This window comes from Myotis myotis, unplaced genomic scaffold (assembly GCF_014108235.1).
Source record: "Myotis myotis isolate mMyoMyo1 unplaced genomic scaffold, mMyoMyo1.p scaffold_m19_p_4, whole genome shotgun sequence".
Taxonomy (NCBI): domain Eukaryota; kingdom Metazoa; phylum Chordata; class Mammalia; order Chiroptera; family Vespertilionidae; genus Myotis; species Myotis myotis.
The window spans coordinates 55448796-55469965 of NW_023416346.1; the positions used below are offsets into that span (position 1 = coordinate 55448796).

The 21170-nt window shown below is 36.3% G+C and overlaps 1 protein-coding gene across 1 annotated transcript in view; it reads right to left on the minus strand.

The window, feature by feature from the left end:
* NRK (Nik related kinase) overlaps positions 1–21170 on the minus strand; it is a 171934-nt gene that overhangs the window by 48039 nt on the left and 102725 nt on the right. The window contains exons 6-12 of the mRNA XM_036306187.1: positions 18364–18474; positions 16840–16930; positions 12191–12321; positions 10328–10382; positions 3473–3551; positions 2263–2438; positions 21–84 (exon numbers count right to left, since the gene is read on the minus strand). Coding sequence (XP_036162080.1) covers positions 21–84; positions 2263–2438; positions 3473–3551; positions 10328–10382; positions 12191–12321; positions 16840–16930; positions 18364–18474 — 707 coding nt within the window. The remainder of the gene's footprint in view (positions 1–20; positions 85–2262; positions 2439–3472; positions 3552–10327; positions 10383–12190; positions 12322–16839; positions 16931–18363; positions 18475–21170) is intronic.

Sequence of the window (21170 nt, forward strand, 5' to 3'; positions counted from 1 at the left end):
ATATAACTTGTCTAACGCACCTGAATTTTCGTGTGGTGTACTGCTCCTTAATATCTTCTTCTCTTTCAAAGATCAGAGGCATTCCTTTTTATTAAAGAAAAATAATGCATAACAATCAGCAGAGATTAATGTAATACAGCTTATCCAACTTTCACCCTTTATTGCTCAGGATGTTGAGTGAATTTAAAAGGACAACAAGAAGGTAAACCTTCAAATCACATCTGTGATATAGACAATATCCAGGTTCTTGGGTCCACTTTTATAGTACAGTGAAGCTGTTCCATACAGACTAATTTCTATGGTCATAGAAAGAAAATTTAGCAATCTGCTACAATTTGAAAGAGAAAGAATTGAGAAAGGCAAAGGGAGAAAAGGACAAGAGAAACTCTAGATGATTGGTGAACATTGCTTATAGGTGTGTGTGCTCTAGATTTAAGGACTTTATAACTTGGACCCACATCATCTTTGTTCCTTTCAAAGAATATTGAAAACGAAGATAAAGATTTTAGGTCCTTTCAAGGAGAAGTTTAAAAATCTAAATTCTGGGTTTCATACTTAATGCATTGAAAAGTTCAGCTTCTTTCCTGTCAGCTGTGCTGAACTGAAATATAGACCCAAACAAAATATGTCTTTTTAAAGCTATGTTAAAGTGTTTAGGGCAACTATATTTATATCTTCCATATAATCTTCATATGAATGTGACTTTTCCTGTAGTTAACAATATGGTAAACTTGAAACTATGGAATTTAGCAAATCAAGTAGATGTGTGGTCTTCATGCACCCATTTGAGACTGGCTGGATTTTGTGATGCTCATCCAATGAATTCTCCACCATGGCTAAATAAATTAACTCTTGCTGCTTCTTGCTCCAAAATAGGATATAGTTATACTCGAGGCCCGGTGCACAAATTTGTGCATTAGTAGGGTTCCTTGGTCTGGCCTATAGGATTTGGCTGAAACTGGCTCTCTGATATCCACTGAGGGGTCCCGGATTGTGAGAAGGCGCAGGCCAGGCTAAGGGACCCCACGGGTGCATGATCAGGGCCGAGGAGGGATGTGGGAGGTTGGGCAGCCAGGGAGGGACCACGGGAGGGCTCCAGGGCATGTCCAGCCCATTTCACTCAGTCTCGATCAGCTGGACCCCAGCAGCAAGCTAACCTACCGGTCAGAGTGTCTGCCCTCTGTGGTCAGTGCATGTCATAGTGAGCAGTTGAGCAGCCTTAGCATATCATTAGCATATTACGCTTTGCTTGGTTAAACAGAGGACCAGATGACCAGACACTTAGCATATTAGGCTTTTATTATATAGGGTAGATGAAAGAAGTTACATTGAAATAAATATGAAGCTAATTTGAAAATGTGTGCTATATTTTTCAGGTTTCCCCTTTTCTACTCTATAACCACTCTCAACTTTGTCTATGGTGCCTCAAATTAAGTTTGGAATTTCCCATACAATCTATAAGGTAGAACTTCCTAAGTAGTTTCCTCTGGATTTGATAATAATCCATCCTGCCATTTTTGGTGTTAATATATAGAAGCTTACTTTTATTTGTACAAATAGTTCATTTAATTATATTTTATAGTTGGAGATTAGAACATAAAACAAACTTTGTATGGTGCACAGACTTCAAATTTAAAAGTCAATAAATGGTTAATTACAAAGCCATTTATCTCATTGGAGTTAATTAAAATGTCAGCCAAAGAATCCAATTATTATATAGCTTTTTTATTTACTTTATTTCTTTTTTTTTTTTTTTTTTAATATATTTTATTGATTTTTTACAGAGAGGAAGGGAGAGAGATAGAAAGCCAGAAACATCGATGAGAGAGAAACATCGATCAGCTGCCTCCTGCACATCTCCTACTGGGGATATGCCCGCAACCCAGGTACATGCCCTTGACCGGTATCGAACCTGGGACCTTTCAGTCTGCAGGCTGACGCTCTATCCACTGAGCCAAGCCGGTTTCGGCTATTTACTTTATTTCTTTAGTTAGGAGTTAAAAAATAAAATTGGCACATCCCAAAATTCTTCCCGAGGCTTTCAAGGTCTGTAAATATGAACACTTTGCCAGTTGTAACAGCCAGAAATAATGAATTAAGTGCACATGGCACACTAGTAGAAAAACTAAGTACTGAGGGCCTCAGAATTTTTACTTTCAAACTAATTTTCAAAAAAGGAGATTTTTCCTGAAAAAAAAAAAGAATAAGTTCCACTTTCATCTAAATAGTCATTCCAGTGAAATGAAAGATCATACATTCTACCTTTTTTCTGTCTCTTTTTAATGATTCCAGTAAGATGTTTCTTCAGTGACTCAACAACATGTCCTTCATGTTTTATATTCTGAACAAATGGATGATGAAGCATATTGGCAGAAGTGGGACGAAATAGGAAATTTTTTATCGTGCATTTTTCCATGAAATTGTGGAACTTGCGAGACCTAAAATACATGAGTCAAAGAGATAAAAGGGCATTCTCAGGCCTGCCACACCCATCCACATGCCCACCCACATGCCACTATGAAGTTCATATTTGTGGAAACTGTTACCTATCACTATAATTGTCTTTTTAATTGCTAAATATCCTTCAGCTTGACAATATACTTATATAATGCCATTCAAACCTCAGAAGAGATCAGCTTTTGGCATTTTCTACCCAAAGAATAGTAGAAACTTCAGTGAGTTCAGAAGTGTGTACATGGTAAAAAGTCAAGTAGTAGAATAGCATTTAAGTGGTTAATGTAATAAATGTAAACCATGAGACTAGATTTGTCACCCCACAGCAGTCACACTTGAAATCTGAATGCTTCACTTGACTATATGGAACTACAGAGGTTTAGATATAATGATCCTCCAAAACAGGGGTTCTTGAGACTAACTTTATAAAATGACCCATGAAATCAGATGTGCCCAGAAAACCTGTATCTGTGGGAATGGTTAAACTGAATCACAATCAAGAATGTTAGTGATCAAATCACAGTCACCACTTCTACCAGGGCAAGCAATACTAATAAGCAAGAATGTCCAGTACTAGATCAAAAAGCTTCATTGAAAAGGACTTCCAAGTTTAGTTGGCTTGTAGCACCCTGGGAGAACAAGTTTTCTTTTCTAGGTCTGTGGGTGTTTAGCTTAATGAATGGGCCAATCACTGACTGCCTATCTAAGCACAGTGAGAAAAGTTACAAATGATTTCCATAGGTGCATCCCATTACTGGAGAAACAAAGGAATATGCCATTAATGCCAGTACTATAATGCCATCATAATATATTCTGGATGGTATTACTTATTTCTAGTTGGTTAGCTACTTTTTAAAGCAAACTAGTCATTTAGACACCACACTTAAGGTACTGAATTTTAAGAAATATTGTTGAACAAAGATGTTGAAGCAGGACTGACCAAATGAATTAACACTTCTCTGCTAAATAAAAAAATATCAAATTAATGTATGTGGGATATTGGGTCATTCATGTTTACCATCCACTGGATTTGACTTTGGGAGCAGATTCCCGCAAAATTACAAAGAGGGCTTCCAAGGGCTGAAGGTTACACAGCGCTGCAAAGGAAAATAGATAAGTTTAGAATGAATGACTGAGAAAAAAAAGAACAAAGTTAGAGGTATCATGCTACCTGACTTCAAATTATACTAAAGAACTACAATAATCAAAACAGCATGGTATTGGCAGAGAACAGACACATAGATCAATGGAAGAGAATAGAGAGCCAGCTATAAAACCACGTGTATAGGGACAGATAATTTTTGACAAAGGAGCCAGAAATGTATATTGAAGTGAAGATAGTCTCTTCAATAAATGGTGCAGGGAAAACTGGGAAGCCACATGCAATTGAATGAAACTGGATTACAGTTTGTCCCAAGTACAAAAATTAATTCAAAATGGATCAAAAACCTAAATATATAAGACCCCAAACAATAAGATACATAGAAGAAAATATGGATACCAATTTATGAACCTGGGTTGTAGAGAACTTTTTATAAACTTGAACCTAAAGGTAGGGGAAGTAAAGGCAAAAATAAATGAATGAAACTATATCAAACTAAAAAGCTTCTGCACAGCAAATGAAACTGACAACAAAACAAAGAGGTAGTCAACTAAATGGGAGATATTTGTAAACAATAGCTCCTCCAACAAAGGTTTAATTTCCAAAATATATAAATAACTCATAAAACTCAAGATCAAACAAGCAAATAATTTAATCTAAAAGAGGGCAGAGGACCTGAAAAGATAGTTCTCCCAAGAAGACATACGAACAGCCAATAGATATATGAAAAGATGTTCAACCTCACTGGCCATAAGGAAATGCAAATAAAAACTACAATGAGATGCCACCTTATACCTGTTAGAGTGGCCATTATCAACAAGACAAGCACTAACAAGTGTTGGAGAGGTTGTGGAAAAGGGGGAACCCTCATTCACTGCTGGTGGGAATGTAGACTGGGACAACCACTTTGGAAAGCAGTCTGGTGTTTCCTCAAAAAATTAAGAATAGAGCTACCATATGACCCAACAATCCCACTCCTGAGTATACATCTGAAAAACTCAAAATCATGTATTCAAAAAGATATACGCACCCCTATGTTCATTGCAAGATTATTCACAGGGTGGAGACATGGAAATAATCTAAGTGTCTCATGAGAGAGGATTGGATAAAGGAGGATAAAGAGAGGATTGGTACATATACACAGTGGAGTTCTATGCAGTTATAAGATAGGATGAAATACTGCCATTTGCGACAACATGGATGGACCTTGAAAACATTACACTAAATAAAATAAGTCATTTAGAAAAGCTAAGAACCATATGATTTCACTCATATGTGGGTTATAAAATGAAACTCATGAACACAAATAGCAGTGGGGTAGTTGCCAGAGGGAAGGGGGTGGGAGGAATAGGTCCTAATATAAGGTGACAGGAGATTTGACTTTGTGTGATAAAGATCTTGTAACATAGAAACCCACACCTGAAACCTATATGTTCATGTTGACCAATGTCACCCTAATCAATTAATAAATAAAATAAAAATAGAATGAATGAGAAAGGTAACTACAGAGCACACTCCTCATTCCAGAAGGAATTCTAAGCAAATGAAGTTCATGAAAAGCTCACTTTAACACAAACAGTCCTTTATATAAGACCCTAAAGGTTCATTATTGACAGTTGTGACAAATTAATAATAAATTACACTAGATAATATGTTTGAAATATGTTATTGATAACATATCTTTAGAAGGAAACCAAAAGTGGAGGAGACAAAGCACTCTTTTGTGTTTTTGTACTGTAACTATCTATAGTTATAAAATTGGAATATGTAATTATAAATTGAAAAAGTCAAACAGACTAGTAGTTAAGCAAAATAATGTATAAAGATGATTGATTAGTCTAAAAAGATGAGAAGACTATGTTTTGGAAGTTGACAGTCCTATGAAAAGAGGTATATCTAGTATAATTAACTAGTAAGGACACACTTTCTAGAGTAAGATGGCCTGGGTTCAATTCATAGCTCAGCCTTTGTGATCTTGGGAAAATTACTTAACCTATCTGTGCCTCATTTTTTATTGGAAAAACAGGAAATATATCAAGAATTCCTTCAGGGAGTTGCTGTGAGGATTAAATGGCAACCTACAAGCATAAGTGTCTAGCACAGATTAGACACTTAATAAATATAAGCTATTGATATTATCATAAAGATTTTAACTATCTGACAATTCGAGTTTGTGCCAAATTATTGGACTTTCATTCCTTATTTCAGACACACAGCCCTACAAAGAAAATCCTATTCCAATATGTGCTATACAAATTCATTACCTCATTGGTCTGAGAATTCTGCACTTTCCTATAAGTGTTTAAATATGTGTTTCACTTCACTTATTTCCTCTTATGTTTTGGTTAAAGAAAACTGGCAATGTAAAAAATTCCCAAAGGAGAACCATAGTGTAAATTTCACCTAACACTTCAAGTGTGTCATTAATGTTAGGAAAATTTGATATTAATGCCACTTTAAAGTCATCCTTCCTCTTCCAAAATACATCTCCAGGAAAATTACAATGTCAAACTGGTCTCTCATAACAGTAGAAAAATAAACCTCCTGAAGCAATTTTATTAGAGTGATATAAAGGCAATTGTTCAAAGGTCATTCTTTGTTTCAATTACATGGGCATAAATTAATAGAAAGTGCAGGTTTCTAATTGAGGGCAGAATGAACTCCAAGCTCAAAAGATCAGGGTCATATTTGACTGTCTTCATTCCTTTACTGTGCCCAATCAGTCATCAGATTCTGCCCTTTAAACACATCGCAAATGACTTTGTACAATATTAAGCAGTTGTCATTTATTAAAAGCTGAGCATCATTCAGTCAACTAACAATATCTTTAGGAGTGAAGAGTTAGGGCATACACTTGGTAGGTTTTCATTAAGGGAAAGGAGAAGTCCACAAAGGAATAGAGTATAGGGTGGTTAAAAAAGCCATATCAAACAGCAATTGTGGAAGTTTCCTATATGGTCTAATTTTAGGAATGCTAATAAATGCCCCTTCACACCATATCACTTAACAGTGCCTACATTTCACCATTACATGAATATTCATTTGAAATAGCAAACCTCCTTTAAAAATACATCCATTCAGAACTCACAGGAGTCTTCGCCCTGGGTGGCTGGAGACTACCAATGTTATCACCAATAAGGGTTTAATCTCCAAAGTTTATAGGGAAGTCATACAACTTAACAAAAGGAAGATAAACAACCCAATCAAAAAATGGGCAACGGACCTAAATAGATACTTTCCAAAAGAAGACAGGCAGAAGGCCAAGAGACATATGAAAACATGCTCAGAGTCACTAATCATACGAAAAATGAAAATCAAAACGACAATGAGGTACCATCTCACACCTGTCAGAATGGCTATCATCAGCAAATCAACAAATGACAAGTGCTGGAGAGGATGCGAAGAAAAAGGAACACTCGTCCACTGCTGGTGGGAATGCAGACTGGTGCAGCCACTATGGAGAACAGTATGGAGTTTCCACAAAAAACTAAAAATGGAACTCCCATTTGACCCAGTGATCCTACTTCTAGGAATATATTCCAAGAAACTAGAAAGACCAATTAGAAAGGAAATATGCACCCCTATGTTCATAGCAGCACAACTCACCATAGCTAAGATTTGGAAACAGCCTAAATGCACATCAGCAGATGAGTGGATTAAAAAACTGTGGTACATCTACACAATGGAATACTACGCTGTGGTAAAAAAGGAGTTCTTACCATTTGCAACATCATGGATGGAACTGGAGAGCATTATGCTAAGCAAAATAAGTCAGTCAGAGAAAGATAAATATCACATGATCTCATTCATTTATGGAATATAATGAACAACATAATCTGATGAACAAAAACAGATCCAGAGACAGAGAAGCATCTATCAGATCGTCAAACCTCAGAGGGAAGTTAGGGGAGGGTGTGGGTAAGGGGGAGAGATCAACCAAAGGACTTGTATGCATGCATATAAGCCTAAACAATGGGCACAGACAATAGGGGGGTGAGGGGATGAGAGGGAGGATGGGGGGTAATGGGGGGATAAAGACACATATGTAATACCTTAATCAATAAAGAAATTAAAAAATACATCTATTGATGAGTTGTAAACATTTAACTGGGAGCAATTTGAATTGATTTGATAAGGTTGAGATCTGAAGAAAACTTTTGAATACTTAAGAAGTGGGTATCTTAATGGTACAATATTAAATTCAAGTCACGAGACAATAATGTAAACATTGATCTGTGTGTAAAGCGAGGACACTACAAGAAACAGAAGTAGGACACTAAACAAACATGGATGACAGCATTAAAAATAATCTCTACAACACCAAGGGGAATGCTATTATAGAGAAATGTATAATTTAGATGAAGGGAAATTGGCTGTTGTAGATCCTTAACAAGGAAGGAGAGTTGCAATAAACTGTCAACCTGATTCTACCTCTTCACTAGGCAATAACTTTTTTTTCCAAATAATAGCAAAGAAACTAAGAACTGCATCTATTCAACATTGGCCTATGATATTCTGATGTTTGAACAACTATTAGCGATATTTTGGCCTTGGTTTGAAAGTTTTCACATTTTCACATTGTTTGAATTCCTACCCAGTACTCAAGGACTTAAGAAGGTCTGGGTGAACGGTGGTCCTATCTTCTCTCCTCTGAGAGTCCCTATAGCACATTTTCAATAAGAAGTTCTTCTTCCTCTCTCTTTACTTCTCTGGGAGAGACTCACCAAAGAAAGAAAGGAATTTTGTTATTTAGACCTCAGAGATAATTATCACAGAATTGTTGCTTCAGAAGGTCATTCTCTGAGATGATAACTATAACCTGAAGGATTTCTGCTCTCTTAAATTGATAAAGATAATTTCCATACAAAGTTAATACTTCAAGCAATACCGAAGGCTGTTGAAAAACAGTTTTTTAGCATTGTGGCTATTTCAAGTTACTCATGACCAAAAGTCACACCATTCCAATTACTTATCCAGGAATGCTGATCCTATTTTCTTTTTAAAAAACTTTATTGTTGAAAGTATTACATATGTCCTCCTTTTTTTCTCCCATTGACCCCTTATAGGCCACCCCCAGCCCCAGGCCTCCACCACTCTATTGTATGTGTCCATTGAGATTTAAAATCTTTTCTCATTGAGAGTTAAGAATCTTTTGGTCCTCATTTGTCTTTTACAAGAAGTTTGCCATTTGTATACTCTGTGCAAAACTTCTTCTCTACACTCCTTCTGTGAGTTTGCTCATTATCCCTTTCTCCTATAATTTTATACTTTAGAATAAAAAATGAAACACAAAGGTGAACTAAAAAGCACAAATCTCTAAAACGCAGAAAGCTAGATTTTTGAAAAGATGTGGTGAGGAACACTCAGAAACAACAGAAAAAATATACTACTTGATGCAGTCATCAATCCTAACCAAATACATGCATCAATACTCATATGAAATATCATATTGTGTATTGAGAGAAAGAGAGAGAGAGAGAGAGAGAGAGAGAGAGAGAGAGAGAGAGAGAGAGAGAGAGATCATTTAAGCATGTTTCTTTCACAGAAAAAAAATTGAGTGATGACGGACAGTAATATGTATTTTCCCAGTCTCATTTCAATTTTATATATGTAGCATATATAGTTTTCTCCATCATTTATTTTTTACTCACCCAACATAGATACTTTGTAGTTTTTTGGACACTAGAGGAAAGGCATCAGAAACCTGATCTCCCCATTTATCCCAGTTTTAATCCAAGCCCCCACTGTGATAATCCGAGGGGCATTAGCAATTCTTAAAAATGATATTATGACTATTGTGCCTCCTTGAACTTGCTCCCATTGGCCTTGAAATACATTAACAAGATAGTCCAAGCTTAAAAAGCTTGGTGTGTGGACATTGTGGAGAGGGAGCATGCAGGAACATAGGAATCTATAGGATCTGCTTGGAGAGTCAGAAGCGAAGCAAACAATCCCGTCTCCCCACCCCATCTCTGAAACATACTCCAGGCATTTCTCTCACTTCTCATCCAACAATACTAGGAATGTATTTATCATTTACATTTTTGGGTTTAGGTAATTAGGTCAGAAAATATGCTCTGCTTATGGGGCCATACATTAGATGGTTGTCAATAATATATATCTAAATTTACATGCCATTTTCACCTTCCTACCAGAAATCAGTGTCCTGAAACAGGATGCTGATAGGTCATTTAAATTCTGAGAAGGAAAGGAAACAAAAGGAAGTGGAACCTTCTGAGATCTTAAGGGTAACAGAATGGCTAAATGGAGCTAGGAAGATACAAAAGGTAAGCTGGACTGACTCCAAAGGTGGGGGGAGGGGGAGCTTACTTTCCAACATTATTGAGTATTGGCTCAATTTCAACCAACCACTGGAAAATTTTCTCAACTGTCACTGTCTGAAGTAATAACAGTATGTGACTGTAATTGTTTTGGAACCTAAATATTCCACCAGTCAATATTTATTGAAATGCCCTTATTTCAGATGGGTCAGGACTGCCAGGACCAAATACTATTGTGACTAAATTGAAATAATACTCAATCAGCCCAAAATGTGATACATAAAAGAGAAAAGGAAAATCTCTTTTTTATAGACATATCTGGCCATTTTGACTAGAACATTCAGTAATCACTGAAAAGGCTACCATTTATAGTTAGGCAGATAATGTGGCACCTGGTGGCCAGTAAAAGCTGACTGGTACATTCTCAAAGTGGCAGATTTAAACAATATGTTTTCCTAACTTTTAACAAATATCAAGTATTTTTACTCACGAGGAGCCCCTTCAGCCATTTCAATAGCAGTGATTCCCACGGACCACACATCACTCTGCAAAGGAAAAGATGACCCCAAAAAGTCAGTTAAAAATAAGAAACAGTATTTAGAATCTCAAAATACTCTTTGGCTGAGGGAGTGGTAGTGGTGGTGTCAATGCCAGAGCCATTTTATGGATTTCCTATAGAATGTTGTTACAGAGAGATGTTATGTGAGCTTTGATCAGTTAGTATTGTTCTATACAACAGTTGATATTGGATGGACTTAAGTAAGTATAAGAAGAACCATGATTGATATGTTGCTATTATTACCTTAACAGAAATAGCAAAAGGAATTTGTTGTAAAGAAATCCTATCAAATAAACCTACTTACTAAATGTGCAATCTTAGGTAAACTAACTCTCTTTGGCTCAATTTTTTTTTAAATATGTTTTTTATTGATTTTTTACAGAGAGGAAGGGAGAGGGATAGAGAGTTAGAAACATCGATGAGAGAGAAACATCGATCAGCTGCCTCCTGCACACTCCCCATGGGCATGTGCCTGCAACCAAGGCACATGCCCTTGACCGGAATTGAACCTGGGACCCTTGAGTCCGCAGGCTGACGCTCTATCCACTGAGCCAAACCGGTCAGGGCTCTGTGGCTCAATTTTATAAAATTGGTATATATATATATATATTTAAAGTTCCTTGAATATGGTAAGTTGAGGATGGAATTATTATAATTCTAAGAAATTATATTCAAGAATTTTCTAGGAAATTATCCTTAATGCTATTAATTGTATTTTGTTTTTCGAATGAGGAAATGGCACAGGGGCTAGAAGTACATTGCGTGGCTACAATAATAAAGTTAATTGAATTATTAGAGCACCAGTTTACAGATCTCTTAGCTTCAAAGGGTTGTTGTGATGGTCTAAGTTTAAGCTTTATTTCAGTTATATGAAGCTAAAAATTAAAAATAAATCATTAATGTTGTGAAAAATCCTTGGAAGACCTCAGTTGTACAATTATAAAGCATTATTTTTACAGTAAGCCACTTAAAGAACAATATGTTTCCATCATCTCCATAGCTACTATTAGCACTAGACTATATACTAAGCTTTCAATAGATCTGCTTGCTGATCAAGCAGAGGGCATTTAAGGGAAAGGGAAAAGAGATGAACCTTGCGTTAATCAACTTCAAGTGTCTAGTCCTGGTTCCACACAAAATGAAACCACAGTGAATTATTTGGATGACTTATGATATGAGGAGTGTGTGTAGTTTTTCCAGTCTATAGCAAATGGAGAGTTTTATTTCTACACTAGCTCTTAGAAATGTGTACATAGATATATATTGTCCAAATTGCAGTTTCAGTGAAAATTTTAATAACATGAATTATTATTTTATTCATCTCTTCTACTGATTTCCTGTGATTTGGAGGTGAACCATGACAAAGATTTCTCTATCACCCTGAGCAATGAAATTATTTGTTTTTCTTTTTGGAGCTAAATTACTGTAGGGATTAATAATTGACTTTACATTTATTCATTTTTAAGTTTTAAAAGCCCTCTGTCCCTGAAAGTTAAATTTCCATATAAAGCCACATAATATTTTATTAAGAAGTTGCAAGCAGCATGAACTAGACATTCTTCCTCAAGTATGGAGAACTCCCAATGGTCTAATTTGTCTACAGTCTTAGAAAACATTATTTTTCTGCATATAATCAAACCACATATAGGAATAGTGGCTGGTATTTCCTATTAGAGTTTAGTGTGAAAGGGGGAGGTGCCTGCATTTTAATATTTTATTTTATCATTTAAAATAAACATTAGTCAAAAGCCCTTTCCAAATTTTTATCCTCACTATCTGCATCCTCGCACTTACTCTGTAATCATAGGAGCGTCTAGGGTCCTCGTCACAGTCAATCACTTCAGGTGCCATCCAGTATGGTGTCCCAATGAAGCTATTTCTCCTACCATTAGTTCTGCTCACCTGGGCACTCACTCCAAAATCCACTGAAAAAAATCCAGCATATGTCAAAATAATTTATCAGTAACAAAAAGCTCAATAAGTTATTGCTTTAACTTAGAAAGAAAATACAAAAGCCACAATGGATAACAGATTTTTATTCCAGCTCAGAAAACCTTACCATAAAGTCTATTCCAGGGATACCGGGAAATAGGATTTTTATGCTATTTATATTGGAAAGAGACTCAGAAGTGCTATTATAAATCTACAGTAGGTTTGGCTGAATGTTTACCATGAATATTAAAAATAAAGTTCCATCAGTACACCCTAAACCTCTGAAATGATAACATATGTAGTGTTTGGACCTGTCACCAAGCTGGAGGAAGACCAGTACTATTAGCAACATATAAGAAATCTAAAACCTAGTAGTAGCTTATTAGGAGACCTCATTCACCACAGTAGAAATTCCTATCACACTGATAAAGAAAAATGAGTTTTCTGCTAGAATTTAAGTTCTTCTACAGATCTTCTGAATCATATGCAAATATTTACTGTAGTAAATACAGCTTAGCTTAGACTATGAAAGTTCAGTCTTCTATTCATCTGTGGGATACATTATATGAAAATATTTAGTATGGTATCCTCAGAAACAGACAGAAAAAAGGCTAGAGTAGACTGGAGTATTTAGTTGAGAACAAATAATACAGGGATAAAAAATGAAGTAGATTTTCTAACTCAGAATAGTTTCCAGGAATCAAGAGGATGGAGAAAACATTGACTGAAAAGTAGTTTGAAAAATTTAGAAAAATAAAAAATATTAAAAAGTTAAGCATTTAAGGCAGTCTTTAAAGATCTAATAAGAACAACAATAAAAAGTCCATGATATTTAAAATTCATCATGCACAACCTCATTATCTAGATTATTTTGGAGAATAAGTTAAAGCAGAGCTCAGCATTTAATTATCCCTGAGGGTCAACTTTAAGGGCCAAGAAATATCTGTGAAAGCTATAGTTGATATAAGACATTCAGGGAATAAAATAAAAGGATAAAAGATGAGAAGAAAGAGTGACCAATAGAATAAAAGGGGGAAAAAAGGAAAGCTGAAAATAAAGGTAAAGATCAGACTTTAACAGTGGCATAATTTAAACTCTTCTGTAATGATTAAGGACCAGAATATGAGGATTATTGGTCAATTGCAATTGTAATACAATCATTTTCAATCTCTTTCTTTTCTGGGACTCCATTTGGCAGTCACTGGTGTTGCCCTCCTTAGAAAATGTCTCCTGATACCTTGCCCCATCCAATTTGCAGCCCCACCCAAGCTGTTTGCAGCAGCTTCTCCATATGAATGGTTTGTCCTGGCTCAGGCTTCAGACTTTGCTAAAATCTTTCAAACAAGCTGCATCTAGTGACAGTGTTCCCCAAACCAATCAATAAAAGGACCAAGACCTGGCACTAGCACCAGCACCAGCTTGCATTGCTTCACAGCTGGGCCTCGCTGAGAAACTCCAAGCCCAATACAAATAGCAAAGAGCAGCTGTCTGCATATTTTTCTGTAGTTCCTGTCAGGTGGTCCCAGGCAGTGTCTGGAGGCCCTAAAGCCAGTGCACCCTGTGGACAGCTTTAGACTATAGCATATTGCAACTCTACACATCCACAAGCAACACGCTCAAGACACAGACTTAGTGAGCACCAAAGCCCCACTGAAGCAAGTCCTGCTCCATAGGGGTGTCTCCTGAATAGCAGCTCTGCCACTGTAGTTGTGACTGGTACTCACAGCCAATGAAGCCAATAGCAATAAAGGCTCATCTACAACAAGACTGTGCACACAGACCACACAGAGGTGTACCTAGAGGGCCCAGCTCAGGTGACTGGGGAAGCTGAGCCACTGGACCCTACAGAACACCTACTACATGAGTTCAATTTACCAATTCCAGGATCGAGAAAAGATCTACTTAATACATAGAAATAAAAACAAGGAAGCAACTAAAATGTGGAGACAAAGAAACATGTCACAAATGAAAGAAATGAAAGCAAGCAAACAACTGATTATAGAATTCAAAACCATGGTTACAAGGTTACTCAAAGATCTTCATAAGACTTTTAAGGATCTTAGTAAGAATGCCAAAGACATAAAAAAGGACCAATAAGCCCTAACTGGTTTGGCTCAATGGATAGAGCATTGGCCTGTGGACTCAAGGGTCCCAGGTTTGATTCCAGTCAAGCGCATGTACCTTGGTTATGGGCACATACCCAGTAGGGAATGTGCAGGAGGCAGCTGATCGATGTTTCTCTCTCATCGATGTTTCTAACTCTCTATCCCTCTCCATTGCTCTCTGTAAAAAATCAAATATATATATATATATATATATATATATATATATATATATAATCTCCAATGCATACACTAACTGAAATAAAGAATAATTTACAGGGATTCAAAGAATTCCGAGAATTAACTCAACAATTTGGAATATGAGGAAGCAAAAAACATCCAATCAGAAGAGCAAAAAGAAAAAAGAATCCCCAAATATGAAGATAGTAAGGAGCCTCTGGGACAGCTTCATGTGTACCAACATTCACATTATGGGGATGCCAGAAGGAGAAGAGAGAGACCAAAATATTGAAAACTTATTTGAAGAAATAATGGCAGAAAATTTCCCCTAACTGCTAAAATAAATAATGCCTCCAGCCCAAAATCTGCACCAAACAGTGACACGTTATGGATGCATTTATTTACAAGTCCAGGAAGCACAGAGAGTCCCAAACAAGAGGGACCCAAAGACACACACCAAGACACATCATAATTAAAATACCAAGGGTTAAAGACAGAGAGAAAATCTTAAAAGCAGCAAGAGAAAAGCAGTTAATTACCTACAAGGGAGCACCTGTATGATTGTCATCTGATTTCTCAATAGAAACTTTGCAGGCCAAAAGTGAGTGGCAAGAAATATTCAAAGTGATGAACAGTAAGGACCTATAATCAAGATTACTCTACCTAGCCAAGCTATCATTTAGAATTGAGGGTCAGATAAAGAGTTTCATAAATAAGAAAAAGCTAAAGGAGCTCATCACCACAAAATCAATATTACATAAAATGTTGAAGGGTATTCTTGAAGAAGAAGAAGGGATAAAAAATAGGAACAATAAAATGGCAACAAATACATATCTATCAACATTTGAATCTAAAAATCAAACAAGAAATTTAATGAACAAAATAAACATGAATAAAATAGAATAAGAGGCATGGAAGCATGGTACACACTGATGAATCTCAGAAGGAAGGGGGAAATGAGGGTAGGAAGAGATTAACCAAAGATTTTACCTATAGATACAGACAGTGGGATGGTGTAGGGGTGGGGCAGGAACAATGGAGGGGAACAATGACGGGGGGAAATAATTATCTCAACAATAAAGATTTTTTAAAAAACAGAAAATGTTGCTTAAAATATGCTGGGATCCTGGCCAATTACTCAATAGTTAAAGTGTCCACCTGCAGTTCGAAGGGTCTCAGGTTTGATTCCTGGCCCAGGGCATATACCTTGGTTGCAGGTTCGATCTCCTGCCCTGGTCAGGGTGCGTATGGGAGGCAACCAGTCAATGCGTCTCTCTCACATCTCTCTCTCTCTCTCTCTCTCTCTCTCTCTCTCTCTCTCTCTCTCTCTCTCTCCTCCACCCTTTCACTCTCTCTAAATTTCAATGGAAAAATATTCTTGGGTGAGGATTAAAAAATATGCTGGAATATGATAAATCTAAAATCACATGCAAAGGGATCCCAAAATTCACGCAAGAAGTAATTTTGATAGAAAACACAAGTTTATAATTAAAAATTGTAAATTTGTTATTGATTCATAAAGTATACAGTATAGGGTTATGTATGGAATAGAATATTGGGTAAATGGCCTCCACGGCTTTGCTGGCACATATGCGCTCTTTTGTTATTGTTATTGCCTGAGCAGCCGCATTTTCGAAGAAGAATGGTCCGATAATGCCTCCAGCCCAAAATCTGCACCAAACAGTGACACGTTATGGATGCATTTATTTCTCAACAATCACTCGTGGATTTTCTGAACCCCAAATGGACAATTTTGTTGATTAATCAAGCCATCAAGATGAAAATGAGCCTCATCGAAATTCAGCCATATTTATGCAAAACGGTCATGGAAAATTTCAACAAAAGTGTACGTATGTGCCAGCAAAGCAGTGGAGACCATTTACCTGATATGCTATTCCATACATAACCCTATATTATAAACCTTAAGAATCAATAAAAAATTACAATTTTTAATTATAAACCTCTGTTTTCTATCAAAATTACTTCTTGCGTGAATTTTGGGACACCCTTTATATGATGTCAGAGAAGCAATTAGGTGCATCTTTGTCTTACCCCACCTCCCTTCCAAACAAATATTCAAATTTTGACTGGTTTTGCAGGCAGGGAAGACACAGCCTAAACAAGTAAATGATATTGTTAGAAACATGATAGGAAACACAATTATTTAAAGGACTTTTCTCCATTAAGATATTTTGGGCTTCACTTAAGGTATTGTAAGAATAAACTTACCTAGCTTTACTTCAGCATTATGAGTCAATAGCACATTCTGACCTTTGATGTCCCGGTGAATTACACGGTGTGCATGAAGATGAGCTAAGCCCTGCATATAATATATTTATTTTTTAAAAGCCACATCAGCATATATATTTTCTTTTTTTCACATAATATTCTTAATATCTTTGGAAAAACTTTTGAGAATAAAAATGGCCCAGATTTGCATTTTTCAGACAAAATTATTTTGTTAGACTGGAATTACTATAACCAGTTCCCAGAAATACTATTTTTGGCTATTAGGAAAGGAAAATAAATCGGGACACCAAAAAAAGAACATCAAAAAGTAATGTTTGTGCATACACTGGACCATTTACTTTCTTTTCTAGCATCCATATTTCCAACAAACCATAAGAGTGAAGGTCTGGACATCTTATAATTATAGTTCAGACATTGTTTTGCTCTATTCCTACCATTTGTTTAGTAAAAAATATTTTCTAGTCAACCTTGTAGGCTGAGAATTTGCAAGAATGTAAAAATTCATTTTAAAGCATTTACAATTTGTATTGGCTTACCATACTGGCTCCTCTGAAATTAACCCGTGACCTGGCTAACGTATGACCTGGCTTCAGTGATATTATTCCAGATACTAAGTGGGGATTAATAATAGAAGTAACAGTAAAAACAGCTACTACTTATTGAGTTCTTACTCTTTGCCAAGCACTGTGCTGAGTGCTTTACATGCAATAAATATTAAATTCTCACAGCAATCCTTTGAGGAAGGTGCTAATATTATCCCATGTTATAGATGAGAAAGGTGATATTTGAAGAAATTAAGTAACTGACTCAAGGACACACAGCTAATACATAATGACCCAGAATTTAAACTCAATCTATCATTTCCATTCTTAACTATTCACACTATTGCCACAAGTAATGAGAAGGACATTTTAACTTTGTATTAGTGATGCTGTTTAGTTCCGTTAATATTTTTCTTGGGTGTTCCCTAAGCATTGAAGTCACAAGGAAAAAATTGGATTTGGTAGATCAAGATTGTCATTGTCATCCAATTTGGTATTCAAAATAAAGTTTTAAGAATAGGGCTTTAGTAAAAGAGGATATCTGTCTGCAAAATGATTTGTGGACATTTTATAAAACACTGCTTTCTACATAACCTTTATCTTAATTTCTAATGACAGTTATATGCTTTAAAAATAACCCTAAAATCATAATAACATAACAAATATTCCATGTAGTTATGACCATGATCCATTGAACACAATAGCTTAAATCTGACATAGCCATTAAAGGTCATGCTTTGGAAGAACCTGCTTACAAATCTTGTGCTCTACCTTAAAGTTTAAGGACATCACCTGAAAATCTGCTTTCTCTAAAACCTTTTGGTCTCTTTTTTGGTATCCTGATTCAGAGGTCATGCTTAGAATTTTTAAACCAACCTATAGGAACAGTTATAAGGTACATTGTATATATTACTCCCAGGTATTTTCAAGGACAGAAGACAGTAATTATATAAAGACTCACCTGAAGTATTTCTCTGCAGATATAAGCAATCCAATCTTCTTTCAAACTCTGATTTCTGGTCATTCTAACTACATCAGTAACTGAGCCTGCTGCACATAATTCCATCACCATCTGCATTGAAGCCAGCAAAATATCAAGAATTAGAAAATAATTATCTGAAAATATCTCAAGAGTTTTAGTCCATATGACTTGCATTTATATGTAATGATTAGAGATTAAGACACTGCAAAGATTGGCTCAATTGTCTGATGGAAGACTCCAAAGGCTGGTAGAATTATAAAGAGTTGAAAAATGTACCAAAGCTTTTTTATCTACTCATCTACTGATGGGCACTTGGGTTGCTTCCAAATCTTGGCTATTGTAAATAACACTGCAATGAACACAGTGGTGCATATATTGTTGCAGGTCTCTTCAAATAAATTCTCAGAAGTGGAATCATGGGGTCATAAGGCAGTTCCATTTTTAATTTCTTGAGGTAATTCCATACTGCTTTCCACAATGGCTACACCAATCTGCATTCCCTCCAACAGTTCACGAGAGTTCCCTTTTCTCTACATCCTTGCTAACACTTTTGTTGTTGTTGTTGTTGTTGTTGAATTAGTGTCAGCCATTCTGACAGGTGTGAGGTGAAATCTCATTGTTATTTTAATTTGAATTTCTCTAATGATTAGTGACATTGAGCATCTTTTCATATGTCTATTAGCTATCTGTATGTCCTCTTTGGAGAAGTGCCTATTTTGGACCTTTGCCCATTTTTACTTGGATTTTTGGTCTTGAATTGTATAAGTTCTTTATTAGTAGATGAGTGGGTAAAAAAATCTGTGGTACATTTACACAGTGGAATACTACTCAGCCATAAAAAGAAGGAATCTTACCTTTTATGACAGCATGAATGGAGAGTATTATGCTAAGTGAAATAAGCCGGTCAAGGAAGACAATTACCATATGATTTCACTTATATGTGGAATTAAATGAACAAAATAAACTAACAAATGAAATAGAAACAGACTCATATATACAGAGAATAGACTGATGGCTGTCAGAAAGGAGGGCTTTGGGGGGCTGAGTAAAAATGGTGAAGGGACTAAGCAAAGAAAAAAAACCACCTCATAGACACAGAAAACAATATGATGATTACCAGAGGGAGAAGGGGCTAGGAGATGTAGAAGAGTGTAGAAGAGGGATAAATGATGATGGAAATAGACTTGACTTGGGGTGGTGAACACAAAACACAATATACAGATGCTATGTTATAGAATTGTACACCTGAAGCCTATGTAGTTTTATTAGCCAGTGTCACTCCAGTAAATTCAATAAATTTAAAAAAAAACTGTTGGAAAGCCTGGTCAGGGTACATGCCTGGGTTGTGGGCTTGATCCCCAGTAGGGAGCACACAGGAGGCAGCTGATCAATTAGTTTCTCTCATCATTGATGCCTCTATCTCTCTCTCCCTCTCCCTTGCTCTCTGAAATCAACAGAAAATATTTTTTAAAATACAAATATCAAATCCCCCTAGTATTAACTACAACAATCAAGGCTTAACTATAGGAGGACTGCACACAAAGACCACTAGGCGGTGCACAAAGAAAGCATAAAAAAATGCGGAGACAAAGAAACAGGACAAAACTGTCAATGGAGGATATTCAGTTCAGAACCACACTTTTAAGGTCTCTCAAGAACTGTCTAGAAGCCGCTGATAAACTTAATGAGATCCTCAACAAATCTAATGAGACCCTCGATGTTATGATAAAGAACCAACTAGAAATTAAACATACACGGACTGAAATAACGAATATTATACAGACTCCCAACAGCAGACCAGAGGACCGCAAGAATCAAGGCAAAGATTTGAAATGGGAAGAAACTAAAAACACCCAACCGGAAAAGCAAAATGAAAAAAGAATCCGAAAATACGAAGATAGTGTAAGGAGCCTCTGGGACAGCTTCAAACGTACCAACATCAGAATTATAGGGGTGCCAGAAGATGTGAGAGAGCAAGATATTGAAAACCTATTTGAAGAAATAATGACAGAAAACTTCCCCTACCTGGTGAAAGAAATAGACTTACAAGTCCAGGAAGCACGGAGAACCCCAAACAAAAGGAATCCAAAGAGGACCACACCAAGACACATCATAATTAAAATGCCAAGAGCAAAAGACAAAGAGAGACTCTTAAGAGCAGCAAGAGAAAGAAACTCAGTTACCTACAAGGGAGTACCCATACGACTGTCAGCTGATTTCTCAACAGAAACTTTGCAGGCCAGAAGGGAATGGCAAGAAATATTCAAAGTGATGAATACCAAGAACCTACAACCAAGATTACTTTATCCAGCAAAGCTATCATTCAGAACTGAAGGTCAGATAAAGAGCTTCACAGATAAGGAAAAGCTAAAGGAGTTCATCACCACCAAACCAGTATTATATGAAATGCTGAAAGGTATCCTTTAAGTAGAGGAAGAAGAAGAAAAAGGTAAAGATACAAATTATGAACAACAAACATGCATATATCAAGAAGAAGAAAAAGGTAAAGATACAAATTATGAACAACAAACATGCATCTATCAAGAAGAAGAAAAAGGTAAAGATACAAATTATGAACAACAAACATGCATCTATCAACAAGTGAATCTAAGAATCAAGTGAATAAATAATCTGGTGATCATAATAGAATCAGGGACATAGAAAGGGAATGGACTGACTATTCTTGGGGGGGAAAGGGGTGTGGGAGATGCAGGAAGAGACTGGACAAAAATCGTGCACCTATGGATGAGGACAGTGGGTGGGGAATGAGGGCGGAGGGTGGGGCG